Source organism: Mobula hypostoma, chromosome 13, assembly GCF_963921235.1.
Source record: "Mobula hypostoma chromosome 13, sMobHyp1.1, whole genome shotgun sequence".
NCBI classification, from domain to species: domain Eukaryota; kingdom Metazoa; phylum Chordata; class Chondrichthyes; order Myliobatiformes; family Myliobatidae; genus Mobula; species Mobula hypostoma.
In genome coordinates, this window is record NC_086109.1 from 55,197,164 (window position 1) to 55,217,157 (window position 19,994).

The 19,994-nt window shown below is 41.3% G+C and overlaps 1 protein-coding gene across 2 annotated transcripts in view; it reads right to left on the reverse strand.

Annotated features, from left to right (window-relative positions):
• Nucleotides 1-19,994, reverse strand: part of nedd4a (NEDD4 E3 ubiquitin protein ligase a) — a 242,825-nt gene that overhangs the window by 34,709 nt on the left and 188,122 nt on the right. For both annotated transcript variants that reach the window (XM_063065708.1, XM_063065709.1), the window contains 7 exons: nucleotides 16,089-16,246; nucleotides 15,461-15,584; nucleotides 14,794-14,979; nucleotides 12,517-12,579; nucleotides 10,119-10,238; nucleotides 3,906-4,112; nucleotides 2,286-2,363 (listed from right to left, as the gene is read on the reverse strand). In XM_063065708.1, coding sequence (XP_062921778.1) covers nucleotides 2,286-2,363; nucleotides 3,906-4,112; nucleotides 10,119-10,238; nucleotides 12,517-12,579; nucleotides 14,794-14,979; nucleotides 15,461-15,584; nucleotides 16,089-16,246 — 936 coding nt within the window. The remainder of the gene's footprint in view (nucleotides 1-2,285; nucleotides 2,364-3,905; nucleotides 4,113-10,118; nucleotides 10,239-12,516; nucleotides 12,580-14,793; nucleotides 14,980-15,460; nucleotides 15,585-16,088; nucleotides 16,247-19,994) is intronic.

The window sequence follows — 19,994 nt, forward strand, 5'->3', positions numbered from 1 at the left end:
TCAGCTAGACCGGCATTCCTCATGATGTGTTCAGCATAGAGATTAAATAAGTCAGGTGACAGTATGCAGCCTTGTCATACCCCTTTCCCAATCTTGGACCAGTTTGTTGTTCCGTGTTCAGTTCTAACTGTTGCTTCTTGATCTTTGTACAAGTTTCTCATAAAGTAGATCAGATGTCCATGTATCCCCATTTCTTTAAGGATTTGCCATAGTATATTATGGTCCACACTGTCGAAGGCTTTAGAGCAGTCAATAAAACATAGATAAATACTTTTCTGGAATTCCCTCGATGTCTCCGTTATCCGGTGTAGGTCAGCAATTTGGTCTCTGGTGCCCCTGCCTCTTCTAAAACCAGCTTGTACATCTGGCAGTTCTTGTTCCATATATTACTAGAGTCTTGCTTGCATGATCTTTAGCATTACCCTACTAGCATGTGAAATTAGTGAAGTTGTTTGGTAATTTGAATATTCCTTTACATTTCCCTTCTTGGGAACTGGAATATAAACTGATCTCTTCCAGTCTAAAGGCCATTGTTGGGTTTTCCACATCTGCTGGCAAATTGCATGCAACACTTTTACAGCATCACCTTTTAAACAATTCAACTGGAATCCTGTCACATCCTGCAGCCATATTAATGGCAATGTTTTCTATTGCCCATTCGACTTCACTTTCCAGAATGTCCAGCTCTAGATCGGTGGGGGAGTCAATGCAGGTGCCTTTGCTGTTGGGTCTTTCCTGGACAATTCTTCTACGCATTCTTGCCATCTCTTTTTGATGTCTTCTGCTTCTGTAAGGTCCTTCCCTTCTTTATCTTTTACTATACTCATTTTTGAATGAAATGTTCCTTTGATTTCTCTAATCTTCTTGAATAGATCTCTTGTTTTTCCTATTCTGTTGGCTTCTTCAGCTTTTTTGCATCGCTCTTTAAGTAAGTTTCCTTATCTTTCTTTGCTATCTTCTTGAACTTTGTGTTCAGTTGGGGGAACTTGCTAAAGTCTCTGTTCATGTGTCCATTATAAGAAAAACACTGAACAAGAATGGTGTTCATGGATGGACATCATGGAGGAAACCATTGCTCTCCGGAAAAAAAAATCATTGCTGCACACTTTAAGTTCGCAAAAGACCACCTGGATGTTCCACAATGCTTCTGGGACCAGGTTCTGTGGATAGATGAGACAAAAGTTGAACTTTTTGGCAGAAATGTATGCCACTATGTTTGGAGGGAAAAGGGCATTGCACACCTTTATCAAAACTTCTTCCCAACTGTGAAGTATGGTGGAATGTTTTGGGGCTGCTTTGCTACCTCAGGACCTGGACAGCTTGCAGTCACTGATGGGAACATGAATATAAAATTGTATGACATTTTACAGGAGAATGCCAGGCTAGGAATCCATCACCTGAAACTTGGATGATGCAACAAGACAATGATCTACAATACAAGAGTAAGTCAACAACAGAATGGTTTAAAAAGAAGAAAATTTGTGTTTTGAAATGGCTGAGATGCTGTGGCATGACCTGAAGAGGGCTGTTCATGCAAGAAACTCAGGAAACATTGATGAACTGAAACAGTTTTGTACAGAGGTTTGGTCTAAGATTCCTCCTCGCCACTGTGCAAGTCTGATCAGCAACTATAGGAAATGTTGGGTGGAGGTTATTGCTGCAAAAGGAGTTCTACCAGTTATTAGATACAAGAGTTCACACACTTTTTCCATCCTGAAATGGGAATGACTAAACAAAGTGTTCAATGAAAGCACAAAAAGTACAATTATTTGTGTGTTACTAGTTTAGGCAGATTGTGTTTGTCTATTATTGTGACTTAGATGAAGATCAGACCACATTTTATGTGATTAATATGAAGATAGAACATTGCTTCCACAAGAACAAGGAGTGACCACTTCTACAGTGGAAGAATACATCTGTCACAGATAAACTGATGAGGATGAGGTCCCGTAGACTTAGCCTTACTATGGGTTCACTCACTATCTCCTGCAAATAGGTCTGGCAGCTGTGTCCTTCAGGACACGGGCAGCTGTGTCCTTCAGGACACGGTCAGCTTGGTCAGTAGTCACCCTGGGCAAAGGTCATTGCAATCCCCACCAGTGGCCGTCCTGAGCCTTTCCTGCTTTCACTACTATTCGACGTGGTGTAGGACAGATTCATCAACTGAGCGAGCACAGTACATAATAATTAGGTGGAAGTTTCTTTAAATATACCAAGGGAAAACATAAGTCATTTACCCCCTAAGACACTGAACTGCCAAAGTAAGAAACAGGAGCTTAACTTACAGGAAGTGGTCCAAGATCTGAAGGATCTAATGGTGGTCGTTGCCTCATATGAACGGGAATCTTCAATCTTGGGTCCTCCTGGTTACGAAATTAAAGGACAGAATCGCTAAACAATACGCAACTAAATTAGAAGTTGTAAGAAATAGTTCCTTCACAAGTCTCACTTAAATCAAGTGATAAATTGACAAGTATACGTTTCTAACTTTAGTTCTCTGATTATACTTATAACCATATAACCATATAACAATTACAGCATGGAAACAGGCCATCTCAGCCCTTCTAGTCTGTGCTGAACTCTTACTCTCACCTAGTCCCACCGACCTGCACTCAGCCCATAACCCTCCATTCCTTTCCTGTCCATATAGCTATCCAATTTAACTTTAACCGACAACATTGAACCTGCCTCAACCACTTCTGCTGGAAGCTCGTTCCACACAGCTCTCTCGGAGTAAAGAAGTTCCCCCTCATGTTACCCCTAAACTTTTGCCCTTTAACTCTCAACTCATGTCCTCGTGTTTGAATCTCCCCTACTTTCAATGGAAAAAGCCTATCCACGTCAACTCTATCTATCCTCCTCATAATTTTAAACACCTCTATCAAGTCCCCTCTCAATCTTCTACGCTCCAAAGAATAAAGACCTAACTTGTTCAACCTTCCTCTGTAACTTAGGAGATGAAACCCAGGCAACATTTTAGTAAACCTCCTCTGTACTCTCTCAATTTTATTGACATCTTTCCTATAATTCGGTGACCAGAACTGTACACAATACTCCAAATTTGGCCTTACCAATGCCTTATACAATTTCAACATTACATCCCAACTCCTATACTCAATGCTCTGATTAATAAAGGCCAGCATACCAAAAGCTTTCTTTGAGGAAAAAGCTTTCTTTTATACTTATTTGAGAAATTAATACATGCTTGATCTGCAGCATGTAAAAGGAACATTTTTTTAAGAGGATCTACCCTCAAGCTCAAGATCATCCCTCAAGTCAATCTCTTTGACCAAGCTGTTGGTAATCCCTCAGCACCTCCGGTTCCCTAGTTCAGTTCTCCCTATCACAGCTCATTAGGAAAGCCCATGTTGCTTTGGTCATATTTTGTCATTTAATTCTTCACTTTACCTACTAATTTGGTAAAGCACCCCATTTCCTTGTCAGATATACATTTAAATTGGAGCAACAAACGGAATGCTGGAGGAATTCAGTGAGCCAGGCAGCAAAGACAAGTCTTCTCATTCTATGGTCACAGAGTATGTCAGTAGAAGCTGGTTTACTTGCAAAGATTTGAACCAGTGTAGATTTTAGGAACTGGTATTCAAATATCCTGTTGTGAGATGGCCATTAAAGCACATACAAATCCTAAACTCTGGAACTATGGGGATGAGAAACCATAGGGCCTTTGTATCCTGAAGCAGATCCAGTATATCACGTTGAGTTGCATTTTAAGTTCCTGCTATATTCAGATACAGATTTAATGTACATCTGTAAGTCATAGTGGCACTGCTTATAGTCAACTTGTATATGAAGGTATTTCAATATATGGATTATTAAACACACATTATCCACAACCCCAACAAAAGCCATAACTTACTCTTGACACACAAAAAAAGTCTCCTTACCCACGTTGTAGTTTTAGCGTTATGATCAATGAAGAATGGTCTACCATTGGCACCAGATCGGATTTCCCATCCAGGAGGCAGAAAGCCCACCTCGTTTTTTCGTTGATGGCCTGGAGAGTTTTCTGGAGAATCCTGAGGGGACGCTGAGTGAGGAACGTAAACACTGGGGTTTCGACTGGGTTTTGGCTGCACTGCTTCCCTGGTGGTCTGCACAGAAAGCACACAAAGACACTTACTGCTGTTGATTCAAATGCTGTTAAATGGGGACACAAGGCAGACTATTTCAAAAGAAACCCATGAAAGAGTGAAAGGGAAGAAATGCACAGTTACTTCAGTTTTTAGGCTTTGGTCTATTTTTGTAGAAAACTCATAAAATTGTGAGGTTTATAGGTATAAAGGAAAAGTTCTATCATCTATATCAAATATAGTTCTCTGAATCAATAGAGGTCTGATTCAAACCCTCAATCTACATCTAAATTTTACACAAAAACTGGATAATACTGTCTTGGCCAATATGTACAAAACGTTAGTAAAAAAGTGGGTAGTGGCAAGACAATTTTATTTGCTTATGCAATGACCCACTGAGCACTCAGGCATGATAAACTAATATAGGTGAAGGAAGCTTGAAGCAATTCGTTATGTCAAGCACTATTTAATTATATACCAGAATGAACCATGACACTCTGAAAAAAAAGTCTAGTAGCTATGGCACTCACATTTTGATGAAACAAACATACAATCTCATCATGTGTTTTCTGCCATTTGGAATATCGGCAATGCAAGCGATAAAATATCTATTGGAACTGGAGTGTTGAGAGGGTAACTCTAGTCTCTTGCTCCACATATTTGTTTACAGTAATTTCTGCAAACAGAAAACCTAAAAGGCACCTATTCAAGCTTCACCCTGCATGTAGAGAGTCCGAATTCAATGAACCCGGTAATCTGTGAGCTGGTATTGGAAAACAAAGTCAAGAAAGCAGCCAGATTGCTTTTAGAATTAATGTTTATAACTAATAATATTCAAGGAATGAAATTTGCCAGCTTTGTACATTTGACTGGCAAATAATTCAGATCGATAATACATGCCAGTCTCAGATGGTCCTTACAAGTGCTCAAATCATCCACAAAGGTACAGACCAGGAGTTCTCAACCTGGGTTCCATGGACCCTTTGCATACTCCATGGTACCTTTATGGATGACTTTATGGATGGTATAGATCCATAGCAAACCCCTGTATAGGAAATTAAAGAAACAATCTTGCCAACATTACTCAAAGAGGCTTTCTCAACTGAGGTTCCGCGGAACCCTAGGGTTGTGTGAGAGGTCGCTAGGGGTTCTGCAAGAGATCACGATAAAAAAAGTAAACATTGTTTTCTGAACTTTGTGCTAGCACTCACAGTGGTGGGCAGAGACCGAGCAGCCCTGTTAGCAATCTCATTTGAGATCTCCCAGCCCATCACAGCAGTGTGCAGTAGGAGTGTCTTCATTTGGTTGAGTCCATTCTCAGTTTTTGAGGTGAGTTAGAGGAGGCTGTTGATGATTGGTGAGCACTGTACTGCACTGTACTGCACGGAGGGGATGATGGTAGGCTGATGAGGAGCCTGAATTGCATTTTCCAAGCATTGAATGGACTCACCCAACTTGGGCCTCACCCTGCGGAAGTTTTCGTATTTTTTTGGTTTTCTCATTTAGTCTTTTATTATGCTATTCTTTTTTATATTTATTGACTGCTGTGTTTTACAGACATGTCTGATGGCCCAATGTGGTGATTGTTGAAGGGGAGGATTCTAGCCCTAGGCCAATTCTGATAAGGTTAATGAATATGAATTACAATCTTCAAAAGTCATTTCACTGCACTAGCGCAAGAATGGACACAAAAATATGTCAGTTTTTAAAATGAAAGCTACTTATCAATGGGTTTTACATGGACTGGTGATCCAAGTTACCCTATTCCATTGCACCTAGTCTGTGACAAACAAATTACAGATGTAACAATGGCTCCAGCGAAATTGAAAAGGCACCTAACTAAAAATCACAGGCATATGACACGTAAAAGTGCTGATTATTTTAAATGGCCATTGGAATCTCAAAACAGAGTAAAGCTTTTGTTAATAACGTCACAGTCAGTAAAAGAATCAGGAAGCAAGTTGTTTAGTAGCAAAATTTATTACCCAGAAAAGGAAAAGTCACACAGTTGGCGAGAACCTAATAATGTCAGCATGTAAAATTATAGTGGATAAAATACTAGGACAAGATAGAGTATGATAAATTGAAAAGGTTTCACTGTCAAACAGTCTGGTAAGTCAAAGTATTGATGACATGTCACATGATGCTGAAGAGGTTTTCTGTAATAAACTAAAAAACAACAGCTTCTCTATCCAGGTTGATGAGTCAACAGATTTCACCAATAAATGTCATATTGTTGCATTTGTAAGAATTGTAAATGATGGTGAAATTCAAGAAGACTTTTTCTGTTGCAAAGAGCTGCCCAAAACAAGCAAAGGCCAAGATATATTAAAAGCATCAGAAATAGGAGCAGGAGTAGGACATCTGGCCCGTCGAGCCTGCCCCACTATTCAATAAGATCATGGCTGATCTGACCATGGACTCACCTCCACCTCCCTTCCTTTTCCCCATAACCCTTAATTCCCCCACTATGCAAAAATCTAACCACCTTGTCTTAAATATATTTACCCTGGTAGCCTCCACTGTTTCATTGGGCAGAGAATTCCACAGATTCACCACTCTCTGAAGGTGAGTATAGAAAGTATTTCCTCCTCATCTCTGTCCTAAATCTACTCCCCTGAATCCTGAGGTTATGTTCCCTAGTTCTAGACTCAACTAGCAGCGGAAACAACTTTCCTACCTCTATCTTATGTATCCCTTTTATAGTTTCATATGTTTCCAAAAGATCTCCTCTCATTCTTCTGAATTCCAGTGAGTACAGTCCCAGGTGACTTAATCTCTCCTCACAGTCGAATGCCCTCACTTCTGGAATCAACCTGGTGAACCTTCTCTGCACCACCTCGAAAGCCAGTATATACCTCCTCGAGTAAGAAGACCAGAACTACACACATTACTCCAGGTGCGGCCTCAACAGTACCCTGTACAATTGTAGCATAACCTCCCTGTTCTTAAATTCAATCCCTCTAGCAATGAAGGCCAACATTCCATCTGCATTTTTGATAGCCTGCTGCACCTGCAAACCAAACTTTTGTGATTTACACACAAACACTCCCGTACCCCTGCACAACAGCATGCTGCAATTTTTTACCAATTAAATAATTATCAGCTCTTCTATTTTTCCTTTCAAAGTGGATGACATCGTATTTACCAACATTGTACTCCATCTGCCAGAACCTTGCCCATTCACTTAACCTATCTATATCTCTATGCAGATTCTCCGTATCTTCCAATCAGCAAACTTAGATTCACTACACTCGGTCCCCTCTTCCAGATTGTTAATGTATATTGTGAACAGCTATGGGCCCAGCACTGACCCCTGTAGCACACCACTCACCACTAATTTCCAGCTAGAGTAACACCGTGTATCCCAACTCTCTGCTTTCTATTAGTTAACCAATCCTCTATCCATGCTAGTACATCACCCCCAACTCTAGAAACATAGAAACATAGAAAATAGGTGCAGGAGTAGGCCATTCGGCCCTTCGAGCCTGCACCACCATTTATTATGATCATGGCTGATCAACCAACTCAGAACCCCGCCCTAGCCTTCCCTCCATACCCCCTGATCCCCGTAGCCACAAGGGCCATATCTAACTCCCTCTTAAATATAGCCAATGAACTGGCCTCAACTGTTTCCTGTGGCAGAGAATTCCACAGATTCACCACTCTCTGTGTGAAGAAGATTTTCCCTAATCTCGGTCCTAAAAGGCTTCCCCTTTATCCTCAAACAGTGACCCCTTGTTCTGGACTTCCCCAACATCGGGAACAATCTTCCTGCATCTAGCCTGTCCAATCCCTTTAGGATTTTATACGTTTCAATCAGATCCCCCCTCAATCTTCTAAATTCCAACGAGTACAAGCCCAGTTCATCCAGTCTTTCTTCATATGAAAGTCCTGCCATCCCAGGAATCAATCTGGTGAACCTTCTTTGTACTCCCTCTATGGCAAGGATGTCTTTCCTCAGATTAGGGGACCAAAACTGCACACAATACTCCAGGTGTGGTCTCACCAAGGCCTTGTACAACTGCAGCAGTACCTCCCTGCTCCTGTACTCGAATCCTCTCGCTATAAATGCCAGCATACCATTCGCCTTTTTCACCGCCTGCTGTACCTGCATGCCCACTTTCAATGACTGGTGTATAATGACACCCAGGTCTCGTTGCACCTCCCCTTTTCCTAATCGGCCACCATTCAGATAATAATCTGTTTTCCTATTTTTGCCACCAGAAAGTGGTTAACTTCACATTTATCCACATTAAATTGCATCTGCCATGAATTTGCCCACTCACCCAACCTATCCAAGTCACTCTGCATCCTCTTAGCATCCTCCTCACAGCTAACACTGCCACCCAGTTTCGTGTCATCCGCAAACTTGGAGATGCTGCATTTAATTCCCTCATCCAAGTCATTAATATATATTGTAAACAACTGGGGTCCCAGCACTGAGCCTTGTGGTACCCCACTAGTCACCGCCTGCCATTCTGAAAAGGTCCCGTTTATTCCCACTCTTTGCTTCCTGTCTGCTAACCAATTCTCCACCCACACCAATACCTTACCCCCAATACCGTGTGCTTTTAGTTTGCACACTAATCTCCTGTGTGGGACCTTGTCAAAAGCCTTTTGAAAATCCAAATATACCACATCCACTGGTTCTCCCCTATCCACTCTACTAGTTACATCCTCAAAAAATTCTATGAGATTCGTCAGACATGATTTTCCTTTCACAAATCCATGCTGACTTTGTCCGATGATTTCACCGCTTTCCAAATGTGCTGTTATCACATCTTTGATAACTGACTCCAGCAGTTTCCCCACCACCGACGTTAGGCTAACCGGTCTATAATTCCCCGGTTTCTCTCTCCCTCCTTTTTTAAAAAGTGGGGTTACATTAGCCACCCTCCAAACCTCAGGAACTAGTCCAGAATCTAACGAGTTTTGAAAAATTACCACTATTTCTTGGGCTACTTCCTTAAGCACTCTAGGATGCAGACAATCTGGCCCTGGGGATTTATCTGCCTTCAATCCCTTCAATTTACCTAACACCACTTCCCTACTAACATGTATTTCGCTCAGTTCCTCCATCTCACTGGACCCTCTGTCCCCTACTATTTCTGGAAGATTATTTATGTCCTCCTTAGTGAAGACAGAACCAAAGTAATTATTCAATTGGTCTGCCATGTCCTTGCTCCCCATAATACGCATCCTTATCTTATGGATAAGTCTTTAATGCAACACCCTATTGAATGCCTTCTGGAAATCCAAGTAAATAAGGTCCATCTGTTCCCCTCTATCCACTGTGCTCATTATATCCTCAAAGAACTCCAGTAAGTTTGTCAAACAGGACCTGCCTTTGCTGAATCCATGCTGTGTCTGCCTGATGGATCCATTTCTTTCCAGGTGCCTCACTATGTTTAATGTTTTGCCTTCGTATCTGGAAATAAAAGGTCAGTCTTGGAGGAACAGTGTTGGCATCTGTACTGATGGTACCCTATCGGTGGTTGGCTCCATGAGAGGTTTTGATTCCTTTGTAAAAAAAAAGGAAATCCTGACCTTGTCACAACACATTACTTACTTCATAGAGCTAATGTCAAAAATGCTTGGAGATGAAATGAAAAATGTTCTGGATGATGTTATAAAAATGGTTAACTTAATATAAAAAAAGGACAAGTTCACTCAAGAATGTTTAAAAAACTATATGACCTAGAATATATAATTTTAAAATCTTCATCAGTGGAACCATGGCCAAAAAATCATGCAAAATCATAATCTAAATGCAATTCTAGAATTTTAGATAATGTGATTAAGATGCTTAATATTTTTGCTTATTCTGTTGGAAAAATACAATGCTAAATCATTTATGGACTCTTTGTCAGACTTCCTTGAGGCTGTGATTAACCTCAATGCACAGCCAAGGTTCAAATAACAATTGTTCTTACTGTAGCTCTCAAAAATGATTAAGTAACTAAATCTTTCAGGTTGCTTGAGTGTGCTGTACTTCCATACAATTTAATAATAAATACAACTTACCTGCATAACAGGTCTTGTCCAACTGGTGGTTCTGTTATTGTGGTTGACGTAGTAAGTTCTTCCTTTGTCATCTTTCTTTTCTTCCCAGCCTGGTGGTAACCCAACTGAAGTAGGTAAAATCTACCGGATGCAGCAGATCAAACACAATGAGTTAACGAAGACTACCAGAACAAGTCATCAATAGAGATAAAAAGTTCTGTTAAACTTAGTCACATAACAAAAATCTTGATTCCTTGATTTGAACATACACATGCTTTAAAATATCAGTGTCTGAAAACAATCTTGCTTAAAAAAGTTCGACAGGACTTCTTAACTGCTATGATACAATTGTACAAAGAATGAACAGAATGGAGAATTGAACCTAACTACCTGACTAGGCCCTCAGCACAGGTTGCAGATTTGGGCTTGAAGGCATTGTAAGCCCCTCACAGTTGGGCTGGGCCAGCTCTGCATTTTAACACTGGTAATTGTGGTGATAGTGAACATATGCTGGGCACCCAGGATCACCCCCTGGACAATAACATTTCGGGTGATTGTCAGAATAGCTCAGGTATTGAGAGAATTACGTATGATTGGGCTTGAGTCAGTTTCGGATCGGCTTTGGTTCAGTAAGAGAAGTTTCTGGAGAGTGGTGGTTCCAAAAGTGGGCAATATTGCGCGCACCCCCCCCCCCCCGCCAGGGGTGGTGGAGTCCTAAGTGAGTGGTAAAGGTAAAAGGGGTGGCGGAGGGTGCCTGGTAGCAAGGGGGATAGCTGAGGGATTACAAGCTTAATTTAAGAAATGAATCCCCAGTGCCTCATAATCAATTATAATGATTACATAATCACCTCATCTCTTGCTAACCCACCATTCCCTTAGACTTTGTTCAAAGTGCATTATAGTTGTAGAAAAGGAATGTGACACTTCTGTATTTGAAGCAACACACATAAAATGCTGGAGGAACTCAGCAGGCCAGGCAGCATCTATGAAAAAGAGTGAACAGTTGGTGTTTTAGGCCGAGACCCTTCATCAGGACTGGGAAAAAGATGAGACGTCAGAGTAAGAAGGTGGGGGGAGAGGAGGAAGAAACACAAGGTAGTAGGTGATAGGTGAAATAGGGAGAGGGGGAAGTAAAGGGCTGCGAAGTCGAGATGGTGAAAGAGATAAAGGGCCGGAGGAGGGGGAATCTGATAGGTGAGGACAGAACACCATGGAGGAAAGGGAAGAGGAAGAAGCACCAGGGAGAAGTGATGGGCAGGTAGGGAGATAAACTGGGAGAGGGAAATGGGAATGGGGAATGGTGAAGGGGGGCATTAGCAGAAGCTGAGAAATCGATGTCCATGCCAGCAGGTTGGAGGCTACCCAGACAGAATATAAGGTGTTGATCCTCTAACCTGAGTGTGGCCTCATCATGGCCATAGAGGAGGCCATGGACTGACATGTGTTTCATTCAATAGACTGAAGAAATGCTGCTTGTTTTTCTGGGCTCACTGTGAACATTATTGCCGTTCACTAGTTTAGTACAGCGATGGCTAGTACAACTTCCATAGCCTAATCACACAGTGATGTAGTTTCTGTGAATTAGGGTGTGGTATTCAATAGGGTAAAGTTCAGAATTTGCCCTTTCAAATGGTTTTGACTGCATTTCTCCAGCCCATGGCCTGACTGATTTAGTGCCGCCCCACTTTCTGTACCTTCAGGTTTTAACCTGAGCTATAATGACATCATATTTCTCCCCTTTATTGACTGTAACACTTGAGCTTGGACTTAAGCAATCAGCGATTGTAATTATTTGCTACTGTTTTGAATTTGCAGTTCCTATTTTCTTTCGCTGTGCATTGTAAGTCAGAATCTCTTATAGTTTTTATGTAATGGCTGGAAAGGGAGAGTGGGGTGCTGGAGATGACATCCCACCCTCTCTGTTGCTTTTCACTCTCCGCAAGCAGAAACTCAATTCAAAGATGTCACCTCTCCAACACTGCCCTATTCACCCATCACCCTTCAGCACATGGACCTGTACTGGATCCCATTCCAGCCCGACCCCAGCTTGCTGTTCAAAGTCCTTTTGTGCTTAGAATTTTTTGATCTTTTCAACAACTGATCTCCTATGCAGCTTTAATTTCCACTGCCACATTCAACCAGGTTCTATATTCTAGAAGTCTTCCCTAAATCCAGTCAGAGTTGTACAGCACAAAAACAGCCCACCACATCTGCTGCTTGTTTTACCTATCTACACTAATCCCATTTTGCCCATGGCCTCCTGTGCCTCGGCATTTCAAGTATCTGTCTAAAGCAGTGGTCCCCAACCTCCGGGCCATGGACTGATACCAGGCCGCGGCCCAGAGGTTGGGGACCACTGGCCTAAAGGTTTAGAAGCTGCTTAGTGGCTTATCACTTTAAGGCTGTGTTGCATACTTACAACAGGCAACACGGGCTGTTCCTCCAGAGCAGTCTGTGAACTCCCACGTCTACTGGAATGACTCTAAAGAAGGAACAGCAAACGTGTTATATTTCTAATGAACTCTACTGAGTTTAGAACTTTAGCAAGGGTATTACTTAGCACAGTAGAATCTCAGAGGGTCCAAGATAGGAGTGAAGATGAGAAAGAACAAATGTCTTTTTGAAGAAATCAATTCAAACCCTACCAACAGGGCACTAAATGAGCATGGATAAATTAATGCCTAATCATACTGATTCTGTCTCAGTCATGGAATATCTAACAGTCAAATGTCCCCCATTTTGTCTGCCACCATCCTGGTAGCAGTGTACATTCCACTGCAGGCCACCATCAGGCAGGGACTGTGATCAGCAGTCACAAAACAACGCCCCCAGATCCTTTTTCAATCACTGCAGGGGATTACAACCAGGTCAACGAAGAAGTCTTAACAACTACCTCCAACTTATCCCCTGTGGAACCAGAGGTGCCAACACACTTGACTGCTGTTATACCATCATCAAGAATGCTTACTGTGCCATCCTGTGCCGAAGTTTGGAAAATTCGATCACCTGGCTGTACTTCCACTGGCAGAGACTAAAGACCACAGCACAAGTGGTGAGGGCCAAGAAGGTGGAAGAGTGCTTACAGGATTGCTTTTAGTTGAACAACTAGACAATATTCAGGGATTCATCTTCGAGTCGGAATGAATACTCCATAGTTGGCACCGGCTTCATCAAGACCTGTGTGGATGAGTGTGTGCCTTCAGCAGCATACAGGACATACCCAAATCAGAAGCTGTGGGTGTGGGTATGATGAACCACCATCATAGCCTGCTGAGGACTAGATCAAGCTCAAGTCCAAGTTTAATTGTCATTCAGCCATACACAAATATAAATAAACAAAACAGTGTTAATCTGGGGCGGAGGTGCAAAACACAGTACCAGCAGTCATTCATAGCACAAGGCACACATAGCACATATAAGACAGCAGTAAAATACACAAAAAATATGAATAGTCCAAGACCCCGAGTCCAAGAATGTTGCAGCGGTCTGCAGTCCAACACAATACGGCTTGTCTTCTGCAAAGCGAACACTGGAGGGCAGCACCGATTCCATCATGGATGCTGCACCACACCTCCTCGGGTGGAGTGCACCGGCTCCTACGCCTCTGCTCTGGGCAGCTGTCAGCAAGTAACAGCGCGGTTTGAGGCCTAATCCTTGGTACGACTGAGGCCACATAGCTCCACTGCCGTTCGCCAGTAGAACAGTGAATCGAATTTGCAGCATTCCACATTAGCAATGTCCAACAGGATCTTGTGAACAATGACTTTCTGTTAGGCTGCACTCTGCCTTTGCGCACCAACACCGTCTGATACAGACAGCAGCACAATCCGTATCAAGTGTTTTGGCACCAGGGTATTTGTGGCATTCAAGATCAGTGACACAGAACTATACAAGAAGTCCAGGTATGATTTACAGAGGCTATTTTAAGAGTGAAAAAACAATTCCAATTTAATTTAGAGGCAGAATTGGATGCACGTCAGCTCTGGCAGCATTTGTATGCCATTACTTCCTACAAGACAAAACCTAACACCCTGAGTGGCTGTGATGCTTCACTCCCAGATGAGCTGAATGTATTTTATGCACGCTTTGAAAGGGAGAATAAAACTACACCTGTGCAAATCCCTGCAGCATCTAGTGATCCTGTGGTCTTTGTCTGGAAACATTTTCCAGAGGGTGAACCCTCACAAGGGATCATGCCTTGATGGCGTACCTGGTAGGGCACTGAAAACCTGTGTCAACAAACTGGCAGGAGTGCTCAAACTCATCTTCAATCTCTCACTGTTGCTGTCAGAGGTTCCCACCAGCTTCAACAGGGCTCCAATCATACCAGTGCCCAAGAAGTGCAGGGTGAGCTGCCTCAATGACTATCACCCAGTTGCACCCACATCTACTCCGGTGAAGTGCCGTGAGAGGTTGGTCATGGCTAAAACCATCACCTTCCTAAGCAAGGACCTGGACAGCGGCAATTTGCCAATCACCACACTAGGTCTACAGAAGATGCAATCTCACTGGTCTCCACTCAGCTGTGGATCACCTGGATAATACCTATACCTACATTAGACTGCTGACAGGGTCTGACCTATGTCAGACCCTATTATACAGGAAAACATGCACCTGAAATTTCTACAAAGCTGAAACCAAACATTACCATGGGATTAAATCACAATGCTATTTAAAAATTCATCACTCTTCTCACCGAGCTGGTACTACGATGGTCCACAGCTGTACACCCAGACGCCTGAAATCGCCGATTAAGTTCTTCTGCAAGTTGACTTTGCAAGTCTAAGGTTGAATTTTGTCCAATAGGTGTATGAGGTGGTGGGGGTGAATGGGGATTGCAGCTGTTAAATGCAGTTTCGTCTTCAGTAATCAATTCCCAGCCCTGCAAAAAAAAATATTTAAGCAAAACACTAACCAAATATTGTTTTAGTGCAGAGTAATATGTAATTGAATTTGTTGGTAACATTGCAAAGTTAAATCATTTTGCTTGAGAACTTTGAATTAGGTTGGGCTTTATAGAAGCATAGTACACTATAGCATAGAAACAGGCCCTTTGGCCCATCAAGTGTGTGCTGAGCCATGAATCTGCATATCCCATCAACCTGCAATTAGACCATACCACTCCATTTCAAGTACCTATCCAAATTTCTCTTAGATGTTGTAATCGACCCTGCATCCATCACGTGGACTGGCAGCTTGTCCCACTCTTGCCAACCTGAGCGAAGAAGATCCCACTCATGTTCCTCTTAAGCATTTCAATTATACAGTTATAATCGCATCCATGTCCCTAAAATATCATACATCTTAGCAAGTTCTTTATAAATAGACTTTACTTTTTATAAAGGTTAAAGTATTAAACTTACATCTGGAGAATCTCTATTTTCAGGAGTGTCTGTTTCTTCTGAAATCTGTCTGCGTGTACTATATATACGCTGTGCCTCCAGCTGGATATTAGTTCGACAATGATTCGTGTCGGATGCATAATCTCTGTTGAGGAATAATAATTAGTTCTGTGTCAGACAACTGATGTATTTTCTTCCTACGTACATTAGCCTTTTTAATTCTAAAACTTTCAGGAGCTTATCTTTTAATAGCTTGTCTGTGTGTAAAAGATGAGATAAAACTTTAAAAATTAAGAGTGCTAAAGATTCTTCAATCATTGGAAAACATCTTCTCCTTTAATTTGAAAGTCAGACCCACATGCCATTTAATTTTCTGTCTGCTAATGTCTGTGAGTGGCACATCTCTCTATGCAAACAATGCTTGTATCAGCTGGCCACAAAATGCAGGTTTGATCTTGTCATCTGATCTCTCATCCTTCCCTGCCAAATCTCAATGCAATATTTAGATTCATCAAGTAAAACAGCATGGCCCAAGCACTCCATGCTGAAGAGCTACAGAGATTATTTATCGTTACCTCGAAAGATTTTTTTTTATATTCCATCCTTTGTAGTTACTTCATTTAAGATGCACAATAAGATCTAGACTTACTGGGAACTTGGTCGAATCCACTGTGTTGTTCTTGTTTCATGATTGACATAATAAGTTCTTCCCAGATTATCCTGCTTCTCTTCCCAGCCACTGGGCAATGCAGGTGGTGGTTGATTATGGACAGTCACCTCCTGTTGGTCCAGAATTTCCCAGCCAGGCTAAAGGAGCAGCAACATTTAACCATTAGAAAGACTTTCTTCAGAGACCAGATTCCTATGTTGTTTCGTTTTCAAGATTCTGAATATGTGCACTAATTAATTGCAGGATTTAAGATTGTGATAAATCCGATCTTTTGGATATGTTGTACATTTTAAAATAGTAATAAATTGCATAATTTTAAGTATTTACAATTAGTAAACCTCTCTTTGCTAGGTCCTAAAAGCACACAGACGAAGAGCTTGCCATCTCATTTGCACAAAGTATTCTGAAGACAAAGTGCATAACATCAAGTCATTCTAATGTAATCTGTATTTTGTGCTGGTTTATTTTGCTTACTTTCACTTGAGACTGTGTGACAGAGTGGCAAGATTTCTCTACACTGTAGGGTTTTAATATAGGTTGTGTGTTGTATATTTAATATTTAAGTAATATTGGAGTAATCTTGTATAGGTTAATTCAGCATTCTTGTTCATTTAAATAATTCTTTACAGGTTATATTTATAAATACATTAACTGAATACATCATCACACTGCCATATGATACGTGCATGCCTCACTTAAAGTAAACTCAAAGTTACGCCGCATTCCCAGATTCCCATATCTTCCTTTGAGTTATTTAATGTTTTGAAGTTACAAAACATAACAATGGCGATGAGGTATTTTTAAAACTTACTGGAGGTCCTTAAAACTAATCTGGAGGTCCATTATTAAGGACCTCCAGCACCCAGGGCATGCCCCTTTCTCACTGTTACATTAGGTAGGAGGTACAGAAGCCTGAAGGCACACACTCAGTGATTCAGGAACAGCTTCTTCCCCTCTGCCATCCGATTCCTAAATGGACATTGAAGTTTTGGCCACTACCTCACTTTTTTTTAAAAATACAGAGTATTTCTGTTTTTACACATTTTTAAAATCTATTCAATACACGTAATTGATTTACTTGTTTATTTATTATTATTACATTTTATATTTTTTTTCTCTCTGCTGGATTATGTATTGCATTGAACTGCTGCTGCTAAGTTAACAAATTTCACGTCACATGCCGGTGATAATAAACCTGATTCCAATTCTGAGACAGTGGCTGGGCTGTGCAAGTGCACAAGTGCAGCAAGGAATGCCAAAACAGAGCAGCGCATGTTCTTCATAGGGGAAGACATGATCAAGCTATTTAAAAAAGGCAGAAAACAGGAGAATTCACATGTTCATAAAGAATGAGTAGCACAGGGTGAAAATAATCATAGAAAAGCAGAAATGGCTAGCTACATAGGAAAGACAGACATATGTATACTGAGCTAACTCAACGATATTTTGAAGCAAATGAAATAGCCAATGAGAAACAAGTATCAATTTTGCTGAGTGTATTTGGTTTAAAAGCACAAGGTTTGCTTCGAAGTTTAACTGCTTCAGCAAAACCAACAGAAATTAGCTTTCCTGATATTGATAATGCAGGAATACTTAACAACCAAAATTATTATTGATTGCAGAATGTTTAGGCTTCATAAGCGGAATCAAAGGGAAGGGGAGAACATTTCAGTGTACATGGATGAATTGAAGAGATTGTCTGAGCATTGTCAGTTCGGTAATGGGATTTATGGTGCACTGAAAGGTCATTTAGTTTGTGGAATCTTACAAGAAAGCATTCAAAAACTGCTTCTAACTGAAGCACAACTTACATTTAAAAGTACAGTTGAAATCACTGTTTCAATGGAAACCGTAGACAGAGATGCAATGGAGTTGCAGTCAGGCATGAAACTGAGTGTGAACAAAATTGCAAAGTCTAAACAGAAACTGGCCAGGCCAAAGAAATTGTGTTACTGTTGTGACGAGGACTCACATTCACCAAATAAATGTGGGGTTATAGGCAAAACATGTAGCCAAGGTGACAAAGTAAGATACTTACAAAGAGAATGCTGGGTAGCCAAAAATAAATTAACTGCTCTGGGAAGAGAAAAAGCTAAAATATCAAGTTGCCATTTCAAAAAGAGCACTAATCGACACAGTATTGATGAAAAATCTGGTATTGATGAGTGTGATACAGGATTGTGTAGCCTTGAGATTTACAGTGTGAAAATTAACAATAGAGAAGCAATATTGCATTACACCAGAAGTGAATGACAAATTAGTTAAAATGGAATTAGACATTGGTTCAGCTCTTTCAGTCATTCCACAAAATGAGTTTGAGAAGCATTTCAAAGATACTAAACAGAAGCCCGAAGATATCCAACTAAGATCTTATACTAAGGAAAACATAACTCCTGTAGAAATGACATGTGTAACAGTAAAATACAACAATCAAATCACATTGAGCTTGTATGTGGTAAAAACAGGATGACCAGCAATGTGGGGGTATGATTGGCTGAGACTACAACCTGATTGGAGAGCTTTCCACAATTTGCACATCACATCCCCTGCAATGAAGCCATATGAAAGCAATTTAAGAAAGATACTGCATTATGCCACACTCACAAAGGGTTTTCAAGGATGGCATTGAAAAACTCAAACACATCAAGGGTAAAATAGTGTTAAATGAAAATGCCACGCCCAAAGACCATCCCACTCCTTATACCACCCATGTTAAGGTAGCCAGTGAGCTCAAATGCATGGAGGCTGAAAGAATTCTTTCCAATGCCAGTGGTCCCAGTAGCCAAGAAGAATGGGTCAAGGGTGATTTTAAGGTTACCATCAACCCTGTACTGAAAGTAGATCAAAACCCTCTGCCTGGGACAGAGGATATCTTTGCAAATCTTTCTGGAGGAAAACACTTTAGCAAAGTGGACTTACCTAAGGGCTACTTGCAGATGGAGATGGACTTTAGCAAAGTGGACTTACCTAAGGGCTACTTGCAGATGGAGATGGAAGAAGTGTTTCTCGCCATAAACACTCACAAAGGGCTTTATTGCTATAATAAGCTTATTTTTGGAGTAGCATCTGCACCTGCTCTCCAACATTAAGCTACAGACCAGGAGCTGCAAGGATGCCCAGGCACTCAAGTGTTATCTGGATGACATCACCATTACTGGTAAGGATGACAAGGAACATCTTCAAAATCTCAAGACAGTGTTAAAAGGATTAGAAGGTTATGGGTTCAGAGCATGATGCTACAAGTGTGAATTGTTTAAACTAAGCATCACTTACTGTGGTCACACGATTGATGCACAAGCATTACACAAGTGTGCTGAGAAAATTCAAGGAGTGGTGGATGTCCCAAGGCCAAAGGACATGTCACAGTAGTTATCTAATGTTACAGATTGCTGCCAAACCTGGCTGCTGTGCTCCATCCTTTGAACTCATTACTACTGATCAGGAAGAAATGGCAATGGACAAAGCAGTGTGAGGTGGCTTCCCAAAAGGCAAAGGAAATGGTGACATCAGACACTGTACTCACACATTATGATCCACACAATCCAGTGAAGTTTGCCTATGAAGCCTTGCCTTATGGCAAAAGTGCAGTCATATCACATGTGATGAGAGATAGAAGTGAATGCCCCATAGCCTTTACATCACGTTCCCTTACCACTGCAGAGAAAAGTTACGCAGAGATTGACAGAGAGGCCTTGAGTCTGGTTTGCAGTGTAAAGTGTTTCAACCCGTACTTGTACAGGTGAGTTTACCATCATTACTGATCATCAGCTACCGGTGTCCATTTTCCATCCACAGAAGGCTGTTCCACTAACAGCTAAAGCACAAATGCAGAGATGGCAGAGATGGGGTCTGTTTCTTGGAGGACACAATTATAAGATTGAAATC